Source organism: Scyliorhinus torazame, chromosome 6, assembly GCF_047496885.1.
Source record: "Scyliorhinus torazame isolate Kashiwa2021f chromosome 6, sScyTor2.1, whole genome shotgun sequence".
Classification (NCBI taxonomy): Eukaryota; Metazoa; Chordata; class Chondrichthyes; order Carcharhiniformes; family Scyliorhinidae; genus Scyliorhinus; species Scyliorhinus torazame.
The window spans coordinates 191358972-191375764 of NC_092712.1; the positions used below are offsets into that span (position 1 = coordinate 191358972).

Genomic DNA, 16793 nt, shown 5'->3' on the forward strand with positions numbered 1-16793 from the left:
TCCCTTCATGAATGAGTGACTGTTAAGTGCTGAAATGTTTACAAACATCGGGAGTCACCCTGGCAATCCGGGGTGGGAGCTGCTTTGCGGGGGAGGTGGGGGACTGATGTCCGGTGCAGTGGGGGTGGCCAGTTGCGGGACTTCGCTATCGGGCCGTCTGCTCAAAATGTAGACCCGATAGCTGATTCCCTCGGGAATCTCTAGGATTCGTCTCCATGGATAAATTTGCATGGCAAAGGATATTGAATTGTTTCTCGATTTGCGTACCCAGGGGAACGTAAATCGGTAGCAATTCTCCTCTGGCAGGATAACATAGTCTCCCAAACGGAGAACCTAGCCCATGGGTTTTACAGTACAGAAAGAGACCGTTTGAACCATCGTGTCTGCCGGCCACCAAGCACCTATGGATTCTAATCCCATTTTCCAGCACTTGGTCCATAGTCTTGCATGCAATGATGTTTCAAGTGCTCATGTAAATGTTTCTTAAATGTTGTAAGTGTTCCCGCCTCTACCACCCTTTTAGACAGTGAGTTCCAGATTCCCACCATCCTCCGGGTGAAAAAGTTTTTCCGCAAATCCCATCTAAAACTCCTGCCCCTGAGCTTAAATCGATGCCCCTTGGTTATTGACCCCTCTGCTAAGAGAAACAGTTTCTTCCTCTCTCTCTCTATGTCTTTCACCATTTTGTACACCTCAGTCAAGTCCCCCCTCAGCCATCTCTACTCTCAGGAGAACAACCCCAGCCTAACCAGCCTCTCATCATTGCTGAAGCACTCAAGCCCAAGATATTATGGTAAATCTCATCACGGTCCTTTCTAGTGCAATCACACCCTTCCTATGTTGTGATGACCAGAATTGCAGACAACACTCTAGTTGCGGCCGAATGAGTGTTTTATGCAGCTCCATCATAACCTCTCTGCTCTTACATTGAATACAGTGAGAAGTATTCCAACACCAGGTTAAAGTCCAACATGTTTGTTTCAAACACTAGCTTTCGGAGCACTGCTCCTTCCTCAGGTGAATCATTGAATGACTTGGCAAATAAAGGCAAGTATCCCATGTACCTTCTTAACCACCTTATCTACCTGTTCAGTTACCTTCAGGGACCTATAGACATGTACAGCAGGATCCCTCGGGTCCTCTGTACTTCCTAGAACCCTACCAGTCTCTGTGTATTCCCATGCCTAGTTATTCCTCCCAACATGCATCACTCCACTGCTTCCAGGGTTTAATTCTATTTGCCACTGTTCTGCCCATTTGACCAGCCCGTCTATATCGTCCTGTAACCTAAGGGTTTCCTCCTCGCTATTTACCATGTCATCAATTTCTGTGTCATCTGCAAACTTTCTGATCATACCTCCCACATGAAGGTCTAGATCATTAATGTACAATACAAATAATAAGGAACCCAGCACTGATCCCTGCGGGACACAGGCTTCCAGTCAGAAAAACAACTTTCAACCATCACCCTCTGCCTCCTATCATAAAGTCAATTTTGGATCCAATTTACCAAATTTCCCTGGATCCCATGGGCTCTTACCTTTGTCATATGAGAGTACCTTTAAGAAATGGGTGTTTACAAATGGGTGTGTATATAAATATCTGTAGTGAGAGTACCTTTAAAAAATGGGTGTTTACTACTGCAGTGATGTCAGAGAGTGGATGGAGCTGGGCTTTCTGTCAGCTTTTTACTTTTGTTTTGGGCTGTTTGCTGCAGGGTATGTTTTAGTTTCGTTTTCAGTGTTGGAGCTGAAGTCAGACAAAGCAGGTGTACTGCTGTTCTCTCTCCCATCGAAAGACTAACTCTTGATCATTTGGTGAATTTAGAATTATAAATGTTTTCAGTAGTGACTTTAACCTGATGTGCATCTGTTAAAGGTTTTGTTTTTAAGTTGTATGGATGTTAAAAAGGAAAGCTTAAAGGTTTACTTAATGTTGAAGTCTTTGGGAGTTGTATATGAATTAATGGTTGCTCAGGTGTTCACTGTATGTTTTAAAAAGGTTAACTTGAGTTCATAGAATCAACATTGTTTTGCTTTTAAAAAACTGCTGTACCACACCTGTAAAGTGGGCTGTGTTCCCCCCATACCACAATCTAGTAAACGTTGTGGGTCAGGTGAATTCCATGATACACTTTGAGGTTCTCTAAACCCTGACCCATAACACCTTCTTCATCAGTCTCCCGTATGGGACCTTGTCAATAGCCTCAGTGGGCAGCACGGTAGCACAAGTGGATAGCACTGTGGCTTCACAGTGCCAGGGTCACAGGTTTGATTCCCCGCTGGGTCACTGTCTGTGTGGCGTCTGCACATTCTCCCTGTGTCTGCGTGGGTTTCCTCCGGGTGCTCCGGTTTCCTCCCACGGTCCAAAGACGTGCAGGTTAGATGGATTGGCCATGATAAATTGCCATTCATCACCAAAAATAAAAGGTTAGGAGGGGTGAATGGGTTACCGGGATAGGGTAGAAGTGAGGGTTTAAGTGGGTCAGTGCAGACCCGATGGGCCGAATGGCCTCCTTCTGCCCTGTATGTTCTAAGTTCTATGTTCTATGAAGTCCATGTAGACGATTGCACTGCCCTTATTTACACACCTCGGCACATCGTCGAAAAACTCAATCAAATTTGTTCAACTTGATCTCCCTCTGACAAAGCCATGCTGATTATCCTTGATTAAACCTTGCCTCTCCAAGTGGAAGTTAATTCAGTCCCGCAGAATTTTAAAAAATAATTTCCCTACCACTGATGTTAGACCCGCAGGTCTGTAACATCCTGGGTTTGCCCTGCTACCGTTCTTGAATAATGGTACCACATTTAGCTGTCCTCTGGCACCTCACCTGTGGCCAGGGAGGATCTAAAAATTCACATAGGGCACCTGCAATCTCCCCTCTTGCCTCACAAAGCAGCCTAAGACACATCTCAGGCAAAATTCCCCAGCTCACCGCCGGTAGCAGAGTTCCTGGTGAGGCAGAGAATGCCGCTTTATGAAGAAAATGGAATCGGCTCCTGATCCATTTCTGATGCTCCAGCCCCTCCGCTGGCACAGCATTAAGGTTCGCCCTCGCACCAGCGAAGGATGCAACTGACTCTTTCATTAAGACCCATTTGCATCCACTTAGCGGGCCAGGCACCATATTCTCCTGGCCTGAATGAGTAATTTGTCCTCTGGGCCGGATATCACGTGGGCGAGAATCACTACTGCTATTGACAAGTGTGGCCCTGACTGGGTGGACCTCACAGTGACAAAAGGGGGTAACTGTTTAAGGGAGTTGCCCCCAAAATCCATCTGAGGGCCACCTTTCCCACCCCACAATGCAAGACCTTCCCATCCCCCACCCCCACTAGACTGCCCAAGGACTCCCCACAGGGACCCCTAAATTAAAAAACTCACAGACCTCCTAAATAAAGGGACCCCCCAAATAAAGATCCCTGAAATAAAGGGGCCCCTCTGAGACCTCCGAAAAAAGTGATCACCCCAAGAGACCCTCTAAATATAGAGACCCTTTAAATAAAGAGACCCCCACAGACCCCCTGAAAAGAGACCCCTACCTCGATGCAAAAGAGCAGTCCAGACAGAGGCAGTGTAAAAAATTATTGCTTTAACACTCACCTGGGCAATCGACCTGCTGGCTCAGACATAGGAAACAGCACCTGTTAACTCCTGAAAAGAGAAAATCAGGCAGCTGGGTTTAAACACCCTCAGATCTTTGATTTGTAAGTAAACCATTCATTTCTCTTTAATATTGATTTTTCTAGGCTGATTGACAGCTCCCCCCCCCCCCCCCCCCACTCCACACACACACACAGCAGTCAGCATTGCTCCATTGATCTTTCTTCACGGTTGTGTACCTCTGAAGTGCTCTAACCTTGAGGTGTTTAAACATCCTAGACCACTTCAAACAGAGTAAAGTGTTGTCAATTTCCAGCTGATCACACCAAAATCACTCAAGCGTGAAGTGAGGTGATTGGAAACCATTTAATTCTATTTGAAGTGGTCATCCCTCTTTCTGCCTCTGTGATTGGTAACAATGTGAACCACGATCTCTGTCTATTCGCTCTTCCCCTTCAGAATGCCCTGCAGCCATTCAATTACATTTTTGACCCTGTAGACAGGGAGTCAACACATGCAGAAGTGCCTGTCTGCACCCCACACTATTGAGTCACCTACTGCTATTGTGCATCCACCCTTACTCCTCCCAGTTTATGCAGCTGAACTGTCCACAGTATCAGGAACTTGGCCCTGGCTGCAGAAAAACTAACCCATCATTCTCACCATTTTCCAACACAGAAAAATGGTTCTTGAGTAAGATGGACGCTGGGGCTTTCCTGATTACCTACCTGCCCTCCTAACGTGATCTCGCAAGTCTTTGCAATCTGGATCTTGCCCTCACTGGGCGAGATGCTGATTTCCATATTTAATAGGCTTATTTAAATATGTTGGCACCCGCGCCTGGGAGACCTCGCCATGGCACCGTTTAGCACTGGTCTACACAAACGCGGGCCAGGCGTGATGGCACCTCGGGGTTTCTCCCAGACTCTCGGGTGGTCAGGTTCTGGGCAGGATGGTACCCTGGCACTTCCTTTGGCACCTAGGCACTGCCAGCCCAACACCCTGGCAGTCCCATCTGGACATCCCTGCAGTGCCAGGATGGCAATTCTAGGATAACCAGATACCACTGTCAGGGGCAGCACCAGTGTGTCAGGTGGGAGTTCCAAGGTGCCTGTGTGCCAGGTTGCCCGTTCCAGGGATCAAGTCCAGCGATGACCTGCCTTTAAGAGTTAGGGTGAGGAGGGATCACGGACCCCCCCCAGGAGTTAAGTTGAGGCATAGGGAGGGGGGGGGGGTCCACAGGTCATCTTGGGGAGTGGAAGGAGGATTCAAAAGATCAGGGCGACATTTAAAAATGATGCCCCAATTTCTTCCTGCACTGACAAGCTAAGCTGATCAGGAAGTGAGGTAAGTGTGGCCTCAGTGGGGTAGTCCCGGCCGAGACCGAAACAAAACGGGTTCCTCTTCGAAAGCTGGATCGTTCTCGGCAATGCAAGTGCCCGAAAGACCACCCCGCTATTTGCGCCTTAAACAGGATTCTGTTTTCTGGGCGTTAAATCGTTTCTGCTATCAACGAACCTCTCAACATTGTGGCTGTACTGCCAAGTATCCAGCCTATTGTTAAGCTCCGCAACCCGGCTATCAAGCTGGTCAAATCGACGGCACTTCCTGAAAACGTGGTCATCCAGGCTAGGAATTCCCACATACTGCAGGCCGTGCTCCACAGGACGGAGCTCCACAGTCATACTTTCCATGCAAGAACTATATGTGGGACCCACATCACATTGTCCATTTGCAATGTTTACACAATCTGTCAGAAAATATAGAAAGAGAAACGGAATTCAATACCACAAGAATGTCCCATCTGTGAGACCAGTCTTAAAGAATTCCATGATGCAAGTGACTAACGAGAGTCCCAGAGTCAAGTGCTGGATTTAACACCCAAAATTGATTAAAACTCTCAAGATGAATCCCAACACACCTTTACTAATTTAATAGAGGGGGGACCTGATGGATGCCTGATCTGTTCCCAGGAGGCTTACTGGCACCATAAATATTTGAATGAGACATGCATAGTTCACCTTTTTTACAGGTTTAATTATGGGTTGCAAAGCCACTCAATCCTGATAACTGAAGAGAGGTAGGGACAGCTTTGTGGAGAAGGGAAGTCATTTTACTGTGTTGCTTGTGGGCCAGGAGCAGCAGATGCTTCCCTGGCCCCTCAGGTTCCTCTAACATCAGACCATCCCATAGAAAGGTGCCCTAGATTCAGGAATTAAGCACCTATGAGAATGGACCATTCCCTAAAATCAGGGATTAGACTCATCCTTCCTGATCAGTAATCTCTGTCAAGAACCTGGGATCCAACACTTGCCTGCATTTGAAGAACGTACATCCCTCTAACTGCTAAAGATCTCAACTTGTAAGTTTCCCCTTTAAAACTCACCTTCCCCACCTTTCAACCTGACCTTATTAATGCCCAGGTCTATAACTCCATAAAACGAGTAGTTTATATGCTTCACTAAAGCTTCAAGAAAACAACTTGACCTTTCAGAACTACATTCAAAACTAACAAGCTGTAGGCCATAAATGGTTCACGTCTCAGGAAGATGAGAATCATTGTATTCCATTGATTATTATATAATATTCTTCAACACCTTTCATTATAATCTATAATCCCATTCCCAACCACATACTCAGCAAGTTCAGTTTTAATGCGTGATACTCCTCTTAATTCGAAGTTGTTAAATTTGAAGCAGTTATTCCCATTGAAAGGAAGAAAAACATTGTTTAACTTAATGTCAATTGGTAAATTGTTCATTTCCCCCCTTGAGCAAAAATAACTTTATGTTATAAACTCTGGACTGTTGATTGGTTATTAATTAGTTTTGTTGATTTTCTTTGACACATTTCTTCCTTGTTGAGAAACTATTCCCATTTGATAATGAATTTTCATGTCGATATGTTTGTGTTCCAGTTTTTTGCCTTATTTTTGTTGAAATCATGGGCGTCATTCTCCGACCCCCCGCCAGGTCGGAGAATGGCCGTTGGCCGCCGTGAATCCCGCCCCCGCCGAAGTCTCCGGTACCGGAGATTGGGCGGGGGCGGGAATCGGGCCGCGCCGGTTTGCGGGACCCCCCGCTGGATTTTCCGGCCCGTATGGGCCGAAGTCCCGCCCAGAAATTGCCTGTCCCGCCGGCGTAAATCAAACCTGGTATTTACCAGCGGGACCAGGCGGCGTGGGCGGGCTCCGGGGTCCTGGGGGGGGGCGCGGGGCGATCTGACCCCGGGGGGGTGCCCCCACGGTGGCCTGGCCCGCGATCGGGGCCCACCGATCCGCGGGCGGGCCTGTGCCGTGGGGGCACTCTTTCCCTTCCGCCTCCGCTACGGCCTCCACCATGGCGGAGGCGGAAGAGACTCTCCCCACTGCGCATGCGCCGAGAAACTGCCGCTGACACTCCCGCGCATGCGCCGCATTTCCGCGCCAGCTGGCGGGGCAACAAACGCCATTTCCGCCAGCTAGGCCGCCAAAGATGCGGAGCATTCCGCACCTTTGGGCCGGCGCGATGCCCGTCTGATTGGCGCCGTTTTTGGCGCCAGTCGTCGGACATCGCGCCGTTGGGGGAGAATTTCGCCCGATCTGTCTGAGCTGAATGATTTTTCAGAATATACTGATTAGGTGTATAGTTATTTGGAATGTTCTTGAAGAGAAGAAGTAATAAGCTAATTTGTATCAGAATGGCTGAATTAAAAGATAGCTCATAAGCCTTTTTGCAACATTTATAAATTAATCAAAATATTGCAAACCTAGTATATTTTGTTGTTCAGCATTTCTTCTGAACACAAGGTTAAAATGTTGACATGGACAAGAAAAAGAAACAAGGAATAAACAGCGCTTGTTGTATATGTTTGCAAGCATGAGGTGACCATAATTTCTCAATTGCAACTTTTTTGACAATACTTTTTTCCATGCTTGTAAATCTCAGTTTCCTTTTAACTTCAGATTCTTAATGGTTTGAGCATAAAGGTTTTGAGTGGAAAGACCGTTGCACTGGTTGGAGCCAGTGGCTGTGGTAAAAGTACAGTGATTCAACTGCTCCAGAGATTTTACGATCCAGAAGCAGGAGAGGTAAAGCTGTGTTGTGTTTACTGAGCTCTGAGGAGAGTTTTATAATTTTACGTATTGGTTCTAACTTACATCCGCTATGTCCTGCTCCACTTCACGTGTCAGAGGTCTGGATCTTCCTCTCCTCACTCTTGCTGCTCTTACTATCTTTCCACCCCTTTGGCTGGTTTGAGGGTATTTCCTCAGGTACTGGTTAGTTTAGGGTGGGTAGGGGTTTAACGACCACTTTTCGGGTTAAAAGGCCCGAGTTTAAGTTTCCAGCGGAGAACCCCTTTGTGCAACTGTTCAGAATATCGCCACCATTGGAAGTCTTCTCTACAACTATTTGTTTGTCATATTTATATGACCTGGACCTAGACTTTGAATGACTATGACCATCACTAAATTCCTTTCAATCAGCGACAATGAGCCTGAATAATACAAACATATAAATGCCAAAACAATTCAAGCATTATTTTAACAATGGCGTTAAATTCATACGAATAAATTGCTAATCTCGTCATTAAAATAGTGGAAAGAGAAATATCGGGCGTCATTCTCTGACCCCCCGCCGGGTCGGAGAATGGCCGTTGGCCGCCATGAATCCCGCCCCCGCCCCCGCCGAAGTCTCCGAAGGGAGAAAAGTCGGCGGGGCGTTAATGGCGCCGCTGCCGCGGAGAATGTCACGGGTCTGCGCAAGGCAGCCGATTTTCGGCCTGCCGATATTTTCCCTTCCGGATGGGCCGAAGTCCCGTCGACGTGATGACCGTTCACGTCGACGTGAATCAAACCTCCTTTTCATCGGCGTGACCCGGTGCTCCAGGCTCACGCCGACCAGCGAGGAGGTGAGTGACGGCCTGGGGGGTTGGCTCTGGGCAGGAAATGGCGTGGCCGCAGACTGATTGCGTGAGGAGAGGTGTGTCTCGGCGTGTGTCCGTGCCGGGGTGGAGGTTGGGGGTTGGGGGGGGGTCCGTGCTGGGGTGGAGGTTGGGGGTTGGGGGGGGGGTCCGTGCCGGGGTGGAGGTTGGGGGTTGGGGGGGGTCCGTGCCGGGGTGGAGGTTGGGGGGGGGTCCGTGCTGTGGTGGAGGTTGGGGAGGGGGTCCGTGCCGGGGTGGAGGTTGGGGAGGGGGTCCGTGCCGGGGTGGGTGATGGGAGGGCAAATGAGTTGGTCCACCTGGCCAGGTGCCAGCCTCCAACAGTTGGACCCATGCGGTCCATGCCACCTGGCTGGGGGGAGGAGGGGATATGGGCAATGATGACATGTCGTCGTTCCCCTCCCGCCCACCAGGCCGTCATGTTTTCAGACCATCCAGCGATGTTGGCCGCCGTGGTGGCAGCCGCTCATGTCTATGTTGCCCTGGATGAGGAGGAGGAGGAGGAGGAGGAGGAGCGTGCCAGAGAGGCGGCGCAGGCTGCCGCAGAGGGGCAGGCGGCAGCCGCCCAGGCTGGAGGGACACCTGACCGACAGGACGAGGAGGGGGAGGAGGGCGTCGCGGCCCCACGGCAACGGAGGCACCCGAGGGCGCCCCGTGTGTACCGGCCCCGGCAGTCATACCAGGACCTCACGGACCGGGAATGCAGGAGGAGACTCCGGATGAGCCGGGAAACCGTGGCACACATCTGCCACCTGCTGGCACACCTGTCACCGCGTGGCACTGGCGGGGGACACCCTCTCCCCGTGTCCGTCAAGGTTACGGTGGCCCTGAACTTTTATGCAACGGGGTCATTCCAGGCACCAAGTGGGGACCTGTCCGGCATATCGCAGACATCGGTGCATCGGTGAATCCGGGCAGTGACAGATGCCCTTTATGCCATGGCGCACCGCTACATCCGCTTCCCCGTGGACCGGGCCAGCCAAGATGCCCGGGCCGTGGGCTTCTCTGCCGTGGCCGGGTTCCCCATGGTCCAGGGCGCGATCGATGGGATGCACGTCGCCGTGCGGCCACCTGCAGAGAACAGGGCCGTGTTCACTAATAGGAAGGGGACCTATTCAATGAACGTACAGGCGGTCTGCGACCACCGCATGATGATCCTGCACGTCTGCGCCCGTCACCCAGGCAGTGTACACGACTCATTCGTGTTGTCGCGGTCATCCATCCCCGGCATGTACGAGGGACGACATCCCCGGCTGAGGGGCTGGTTGCTGGGCGACAGGGGCTACCCATTGCGATCGTGGCTGATGACGCCTATACGGAGGCCATGCAATGAGGCGGAGAACCGCTACAATGATGCCCATGTAGCGACAAGGGGAGTGATCGAGAGGTGCTTTGGCGTGCTGAAGATGCGTTTCAGGTGCCTGGACCTCTCTGGGGGCGCCCTCCAGTATCGGTCAGATAGGGTCGGCCGCATCATTGTGGTGTGCTGCGTCCTGCACAACATAGCCCAGCAGAGGGGCGATGTGCCGCAGGCAGAGGAGGGCGGAGTGGAGGAGCAGCAGGAAGAGGCCCAGTCCTCCCCAGATGAGGGGGATGGGGGCAATGGTCAGGGCAGACGGGGTAGACACAGGCGGGTGGCTGTCCACCATTACCGGCTGGCCCAGCGGGCACGGGACAGACTGATCGACGCCCGCTTCACTGACTAGATAGGCGTGGGAATCGGGTAGTATGGCCACAGACCGCACACCATGACAACAGCTGACCACCCACACCCCCCACCCATCCACCCACCCAGCACCCTCACCCCCCTCCCCAACCCCACACACCCCACCCGCATGCACACCACTCCCCCACCCCCAATTGCCGATCCACCGGCGGCACAACGGGCCGGGCTCACCCAGTTGCGGGTGGACGCGTGTCTATCGCATGCCATGGAGGATGATGACAACCCGCCTCCGATGAGCTCCTGGCTCTACATCGTTGGACTATGTCTGACCCATGGCCACAGTACCACCATCCACCCGGACCATCCCTGCATGCGGCTGTGACACTGCAGCGCACGGTCCCGTCCTCTGCCCGGGGGATGTTGATGGCGGCCCAGGGGGAAGGGGGCAGACTCACCTGGGGCTGAGGTAAGACCACCCGTCACACACACACTTGCGCTCAATGTACATGACACGCCCGCACACTTTGGACAGAGCACAAAGGCAGCTTCGGTAGGTGTAACATTGACTTTAATAACCAAAAGAGTTCATGCACGTGCCCTAGCCCCTAAAACTCATCTGTGCCCTGCACCCGTGCCAACTTACTCAGTGTCTAATTGTTTGGCCTTACGGGCCCTTTGACTACGTCTATGTGGTTCCCCAGACGGTACAGCGGAACTGGAGGTGGACTCCTGTGATTCCTGCCTTCTGACACTGGATCCCTTTGGCGGCCGTTTCCTGGGGCGTCCTGGCCTAGATGGGCCAGGCTGCGGCCCGGGCGACTGGGATGGCGAGCTGCCAGCCTGTCCTGCCCGTTGCCCACCCGATGCACCTGGGACGGAAGGGGGGGAGTCCGAGGTGTCGCGGTGTACCGGGACCTCCCCTACAGAGGGAGCCGGGACGGACCACACCACCTCCTCCTCCCTCGGGGTGCCCGATGGGTGGGGGATGCGAACGGACTGGCCATCCGACGCGCCCCCGACATCTGGCGCTGCCAGTCCTGGAGGCCCGTGCTGGTATCGACAGGGGTCTGCAGGTTTGCAGCCATGGAGCCCAGGGGGTTGTCGAACCCTGTCTGCGACAGTGCGACGCCAGCTCGCACATGGCCACTGGCGCCGATGCCCTCAGCGATGGCCTGCTGAGACTGGGCCATGGCCTGCAGAGACTGGGCCATGGCCTGCAGAGACTGGGCTATGGCCTGCTGAGACTGGGCCATGGCCTGCTGAGACTGGGCCATGGCCTGCTGAGACTGGGCTATGGCGTTGAGTGCCTCTGCCATCTGGCGCTGGCACTGGCTCATGGCCTCCTGTGAGAGGGCAGCCATTTCCTGGGCCACAGACGCCGCCTGCACGGAAGGCCCCAGGCCTCGCAAACCGTTCCCCATGTCTGACACCGTCGCACCCATTGCCTCCACCGCGGACGCCACTCGTGCGGTGTCAGCCTGGGTGGCACGCATGACCGGGACCACTCCCAGCTCCTGGACGCGGGTGGACTCCTCCACCTGCGACCGCAGCCGCCGCAAGCCACCCGTCACCCTATTCGCTCGTCTCCGTGTCGGTGGTTGCATCGGATCTATGTGTGGGTGTGGTAACTGCAGGAACCCGGGATCCATTTGGGCGGCAGATGTTCGCTTGGCCTGGGCTGCCCTCCGACCGCCCGGTCCCTCTGCTGCTCCTACCTCCACCTGCTGTACCGGGACGGCTGTGTTGTGCGCACCAGTGAGTGTACCAGACGCCTCATCACTAAAGTGCCCAACCGTGGTGAGTGTTTCTGCGATGGTGGAGGGTGTTGGTGACAGCAGTGGCGTTGTGTCGTGCTCTTCGTCCCACTCTGAGTCCATGGCACTTTGGGGTGGGGGTTCGTCTCCACCCATCCACTCTGAGTCACTGTCCGGTATTTCGTCTTCCCGGGTAGGGGTGTCCCGGGTAGTGCTGTCCCGGGTAGTGCTGTCCCGGGTAGGGGTGTCCTGGGTAGTGGTGTCCCGGGTAGGGGTGTCCTGGGTAGTGCTGTCCCGGGTAGGGGTGTCCTGGGTAGTGGTGTCCCGGGTAGGGGTGTCCTGGATAGTGGTGTCCTGGGTAGTGGTGTCCTGGCTCGGATGTGACGGGGGCCTGTGGCTGCTCCCCTCATCGCTGGGTGGTCGCTCCCGCACGTGACGGGGGTGTCGTCTCCCTGTTGCTCCAGGTCTCTCCGTCTCCGTGGTGTGCGAGGGGCATCCTGCGGGCGTCGCATGCTGGAGGGTCCGGGTCTCTACGTCTCCCGTGGTCTCCGAGGGGCATCCTGCGGGCGTCGCATGCTGGAGGGTGCGGGTCTCTCCGTCTCCCGTGGTCTCCGAGGGGCATCCTGCGGGCGGTGTGCATCTGCGGGGATGGGTGCCTGGACGTTTGGTCCTGCGATACACAATGAAGCATGCATGGTTAGACATCAGGCAGTGATCAGGTGATACGGGGGTGGGGGATATAGGGGAGGGGGGATATGGGGACGGGCTGTTGGTGGCTCACTTGCTCGTGGTGCCCCGACCTCTGCATCAGCAACCTCCCGGTCCTCAGGTCCGCCAGCCAGTTCCAGGGCCCTTTCCTCGTGTACGGTCAGTGGCCTCTCATCAGCGGGCCCTCCTCCAGTCCTCACATGCTCCCTATTGTTGTTTGCGCGCTTCTCCTGTGGGGGGGGGGGGGTGGTGGCAGGGGTAAAAGGCAACAGTGTTAGGCAGGTATATGAATGCACGCCATCGGTTGCGCGTGCATTGCAGAGGTTAAGGTTAGGGCTGGATTCACTTGGGGATATGGGGGATATGGGGAGGGGGGGATATGGGGGAGGGGGGGATATGGGGAGGGGGGATATGGGGGATATGGGGGAGGGGGGGATATGGGGGAGGGGGATATGGGGGAGGGGGATATGGGGGAGGGGGGATATGGGGGATATGGGGGAGGGGGGATATGGGGGAGGGGGGATATGGGGGAGGGGGGGATATGGGGGATATGGGGGAGGGAGGATATGGGGGAGGGGGGATATGGGGGAGGGGGGATATGGGGGATATGGGGGAGGGGGGATATGGGGGATATGGGGAGGGGGGATATGGGGGAGGGGGATATGGGGGATATGGGGGAGGGGGGATATGGGGGAGGGGGGATATGGGGGAGGGGGGATATGGGGGAGGGGGGATATGGGGGAGGGGGGATATGGGGGATATGGGGGAGGGGGGATATGGGGGATATGGGGAGGGGGGATATGGGGGAGGGGGATATGGGGGATATGGGGGAGGGGGGATATGGGGAGGGGGGATATGGGGGAGGGGGGATATGGGGGAGGGGGGATATGGGGGAGGGGGGATATGGGGGATATGGGGGGGATATGGGGGAGGGGGGATATGGGGGAGGGGGGATATGGGGAGGGGGGGATATGGGGGATATGGGGGAGGGGGGATATGTGGGATATGGGGGAGGGGGATATGGGGGATATGGGGGATATGGGGGAGGGGGGATATGGGGGATGTGGGGGAGGGGGGATATGGGGAAGGGGGGATATGGGGGAGGGGGATATGGGGGAGGGGGGATATGGGGAGGGGGGATATGGGGGAGGGGGGATATGGGGGAGGGGGGATATGGGGGATATCGGGGAGGGGGGATATGGGGGATATGGGGGAGGGGGGATATGGGGGAGGGGGGATATGGGGGAGGGGGGATATGGGGTATATGGGGGAGGGGGGATATGGGGGAGGGGGATATGGGGGAGGGGGGATATGGGGGATATGGGGGATATGGGGGAGGGGGGATATGGGGGAGGGGGTATCTGGGGGAGTGGGGATATGGGGAGGGGGGGATATGGGGGAGGGGGGATATGGGGGATATGGGGGAGGGGGGATATGGGGGATATGGGGGAGGGGGGATATGGGGGATATGGGGGAGGGGGGATATGGGGAGGGGGGATATGGGGAGGGGGGATATGGGGGATATGGGGGGGGATATGGGGGATATGGGGGAGGGGGGATATGGGGAGGGGGGATATGGGGGAGGCTCACCCTGCCTGCTCTGACGGGGTCGTTCACCTTCTTGTGGCACTGGGTGCCTGTCCGTGGTGTTAGGGCCACAGCGGTGACGGCCTCTGCCACCTCCCTCCACAGACGCCGGCTGTGGCCTGGGGCAACTCTGCGGCCGTGCCCGGGATACAGGGCGTCCCTCCTCTGCTCCACCACGTCCAGGAGCGCCTCCACATCGCGTGACTCGAACCTCGGGGCTGAGCGACGACCAGCCATCAAGTCGGGTGTTGCGGTCGGCTGTTCCGGTCGGGTGGGGGGGAGCTGCGAGGCCTTATGAGCCGTCACGCCGTGCAGCGCGTATGATGCTGCACGGCGTGAACCACTGCGCAAACGCGGATCCCGTTACGTCGCTGCTAGCCCATTTCGGGCCGCAGACTATCGGCCCATTTTTATGACGTGACGCAAGTGGGATTTGCGCCGTTTTTTGCGCCGATCGGCGGACTTTCCGCCGATAATGGAGAATTTCGCCCATCAGATGAATTCAATCTCAGCACATAATGAAAATACATTTAGTATTCAAAGAACATTTTTCATGCATGTTTCATCCACTTGAAGGAGACAGGTTAGTCATTTTAATATTATATGAGGCTGTGTGCCTCAGATGTAATTTCCAATTGAAACTTCTGTCTCTGGTTCCACTGATTTATTAACAATGTCACCGCCCACCATTCCCCCTGTCCCCATCCCGTCCCTTTGATGTGTTTACAAACCCAAATGTGTCTGAACCTCTGATCGGTCCATGGCCTCTCACATTCGGTGCCTCCCCCTTTCTCTCCACTCATTGGCTGTGGTCTTCCCAAAAACAGCTGTTCAGCCATTCAATCTGCCTGACTCTGGCCAGGAAACAGACAACAAATGTAATCAGGGCCTGAATTCAAATTTGGCAGGACCTGTTGTGGGGGTTTCACCGGTATTTATTCAACTATCGTGCACTTCACTTTCCAACTGACTTGATGATACTTAGAGTTGAAGTTCAGGTAAAACTTTTATTGCAAGCTATACTCGATGGCTTGCCAGCTCCTCGAGCACCGAAAATAAGGGTCAATTCTACTTTTGCCAGTTACTTCAAGTAATTCACATGTACCAATCAAAAGAGTACATTTATTCAAAAATTATCTATGTCCACTCATAATTAATAATTAGGATAACATAATGCATTACACAAGAGTATAAGATATTAAATTTTTATGAGGTCTCAGTTCATTGCTAGATATTGAGTTAAAGTTGTCGTCTCAACTGGTTAGTGCAGTTGTTCCAAAAGAGAGCGAGGAAGAGAGTGCAGCTTTTCAGCCTATTTCCTCTGCTGAAATATTTTGTGACACACCTTGTGTCACTTGCAATCTCTCTGCAGTGCCTGCAGCCTAGCCTGATATACTTTACCCATTGTGCATTTACAAGGTCTAGTGGCTGGGTTTGGCTGTGGCAGCCATTGCATATCCAGTACTTCAGAGTTTAATGCCTCCTCCTTAGACAGTTCTGAGTTTTGGTGGGTCTGAAGGTTTATTTGTTTCCCTTTTACACCTTTACCTTGTAATGTGGACTTGAATTTTAAACCATTCGCTCTATCTCTATTTAAATTCCAAAGTTTGAATCGTAATTCCACATCAGGGGCGTGATTCTCCGACCCATCGCACCTTTGGGGCGGCGCGATGCCGGACTGATTCGCGCCGTTTTTGGCGCCAGTCGGCGGACATCGCGCTGAGTGTGGAGAATCCCGCCCCAGAACTTTCCAAAAGCTGGGGTGGATTGCAACAGCCACCTTTAGGCAGTGCCTTTTCTTGTCTTTAATAAGTCCTTGTTTAAACAGTTAGTTTGGCCAACCCATCAAATTGCAGATTTATCACTCATGCACAAGTCACACCATTGTGGCATTATCAAATGACACTGCACTGCACTTCTTCCTATTACTCCAACCAGAGATAATCTATTACTTAATTTCCACTTGCATACTCCCACCTTCTGCAACCACTGACCCCAGGTACTTTAATTTTTTCACTTTTTCCAAGTCTTCACTCATTATCTTTACATCTTCATTCTAATCATCTTCTCTTGGTTCAAACTGACAGATTCATACACAAAGAAAGACAATAAACTACTAAAAATCAGATAGAATGTAAGACAAATAAATTAATAGTAACAACTGACTCTAATTTTTGTGTGTGGTAAGTAAAATATTGAAATAAGTGAAATGCATAAAGTAAGCTAATTATATTGGTAAATGATGAATTAATTGGATAGAAAATGATCAATTTATAAATGTCTTCATCTCATTTAGATCACTGTAGATGGACATGATATCCGTACTTTGAACGTGAAGTGGCTGAGACAAAACATCGGTGTTGTTAGTCAGGAACCAGTACTTTTTGCCACAACAATTGCTGAAAACATACGCTATGGCCGAGAGGATGTAACTGATGGAGAGATTGAGCAAGCAGCGAGGGAAGCAAATGCTTATGACTTCATAACAATGCTTCCCGATGTAAGTGCCACTTTAGATTTGACAGAGCTACAAACTTACTTTGTTTCGTCCT

General features: G+C 52.9%; 1 protein-coding gene across 1 annotated transcript in view; it reads left to right on the forward strand.

Moving 5' to 3' along the window:
* Nucleotides 1-16793, forward strand: part of abcb5 (ATP-binding cassette, sub-family B (MDR/TAP), member 5) — a 190218-nt gene that overhangs the window by 73038 nt on the left and 100387 nt on the right. Inside the window, exons 13-14 of the mRNA XM_072509204.1 lie at nt 7550-7675; nt 16538-16741. Of these exons, the coding sequence (XP_072365305.1) occupies nt 7550-7675; nt 16538-16741 (330 nt within the window). The remainder of the gene's footprint in view (nt 1-7549; nt 7676-16537; nt 16742-16793) is intronic.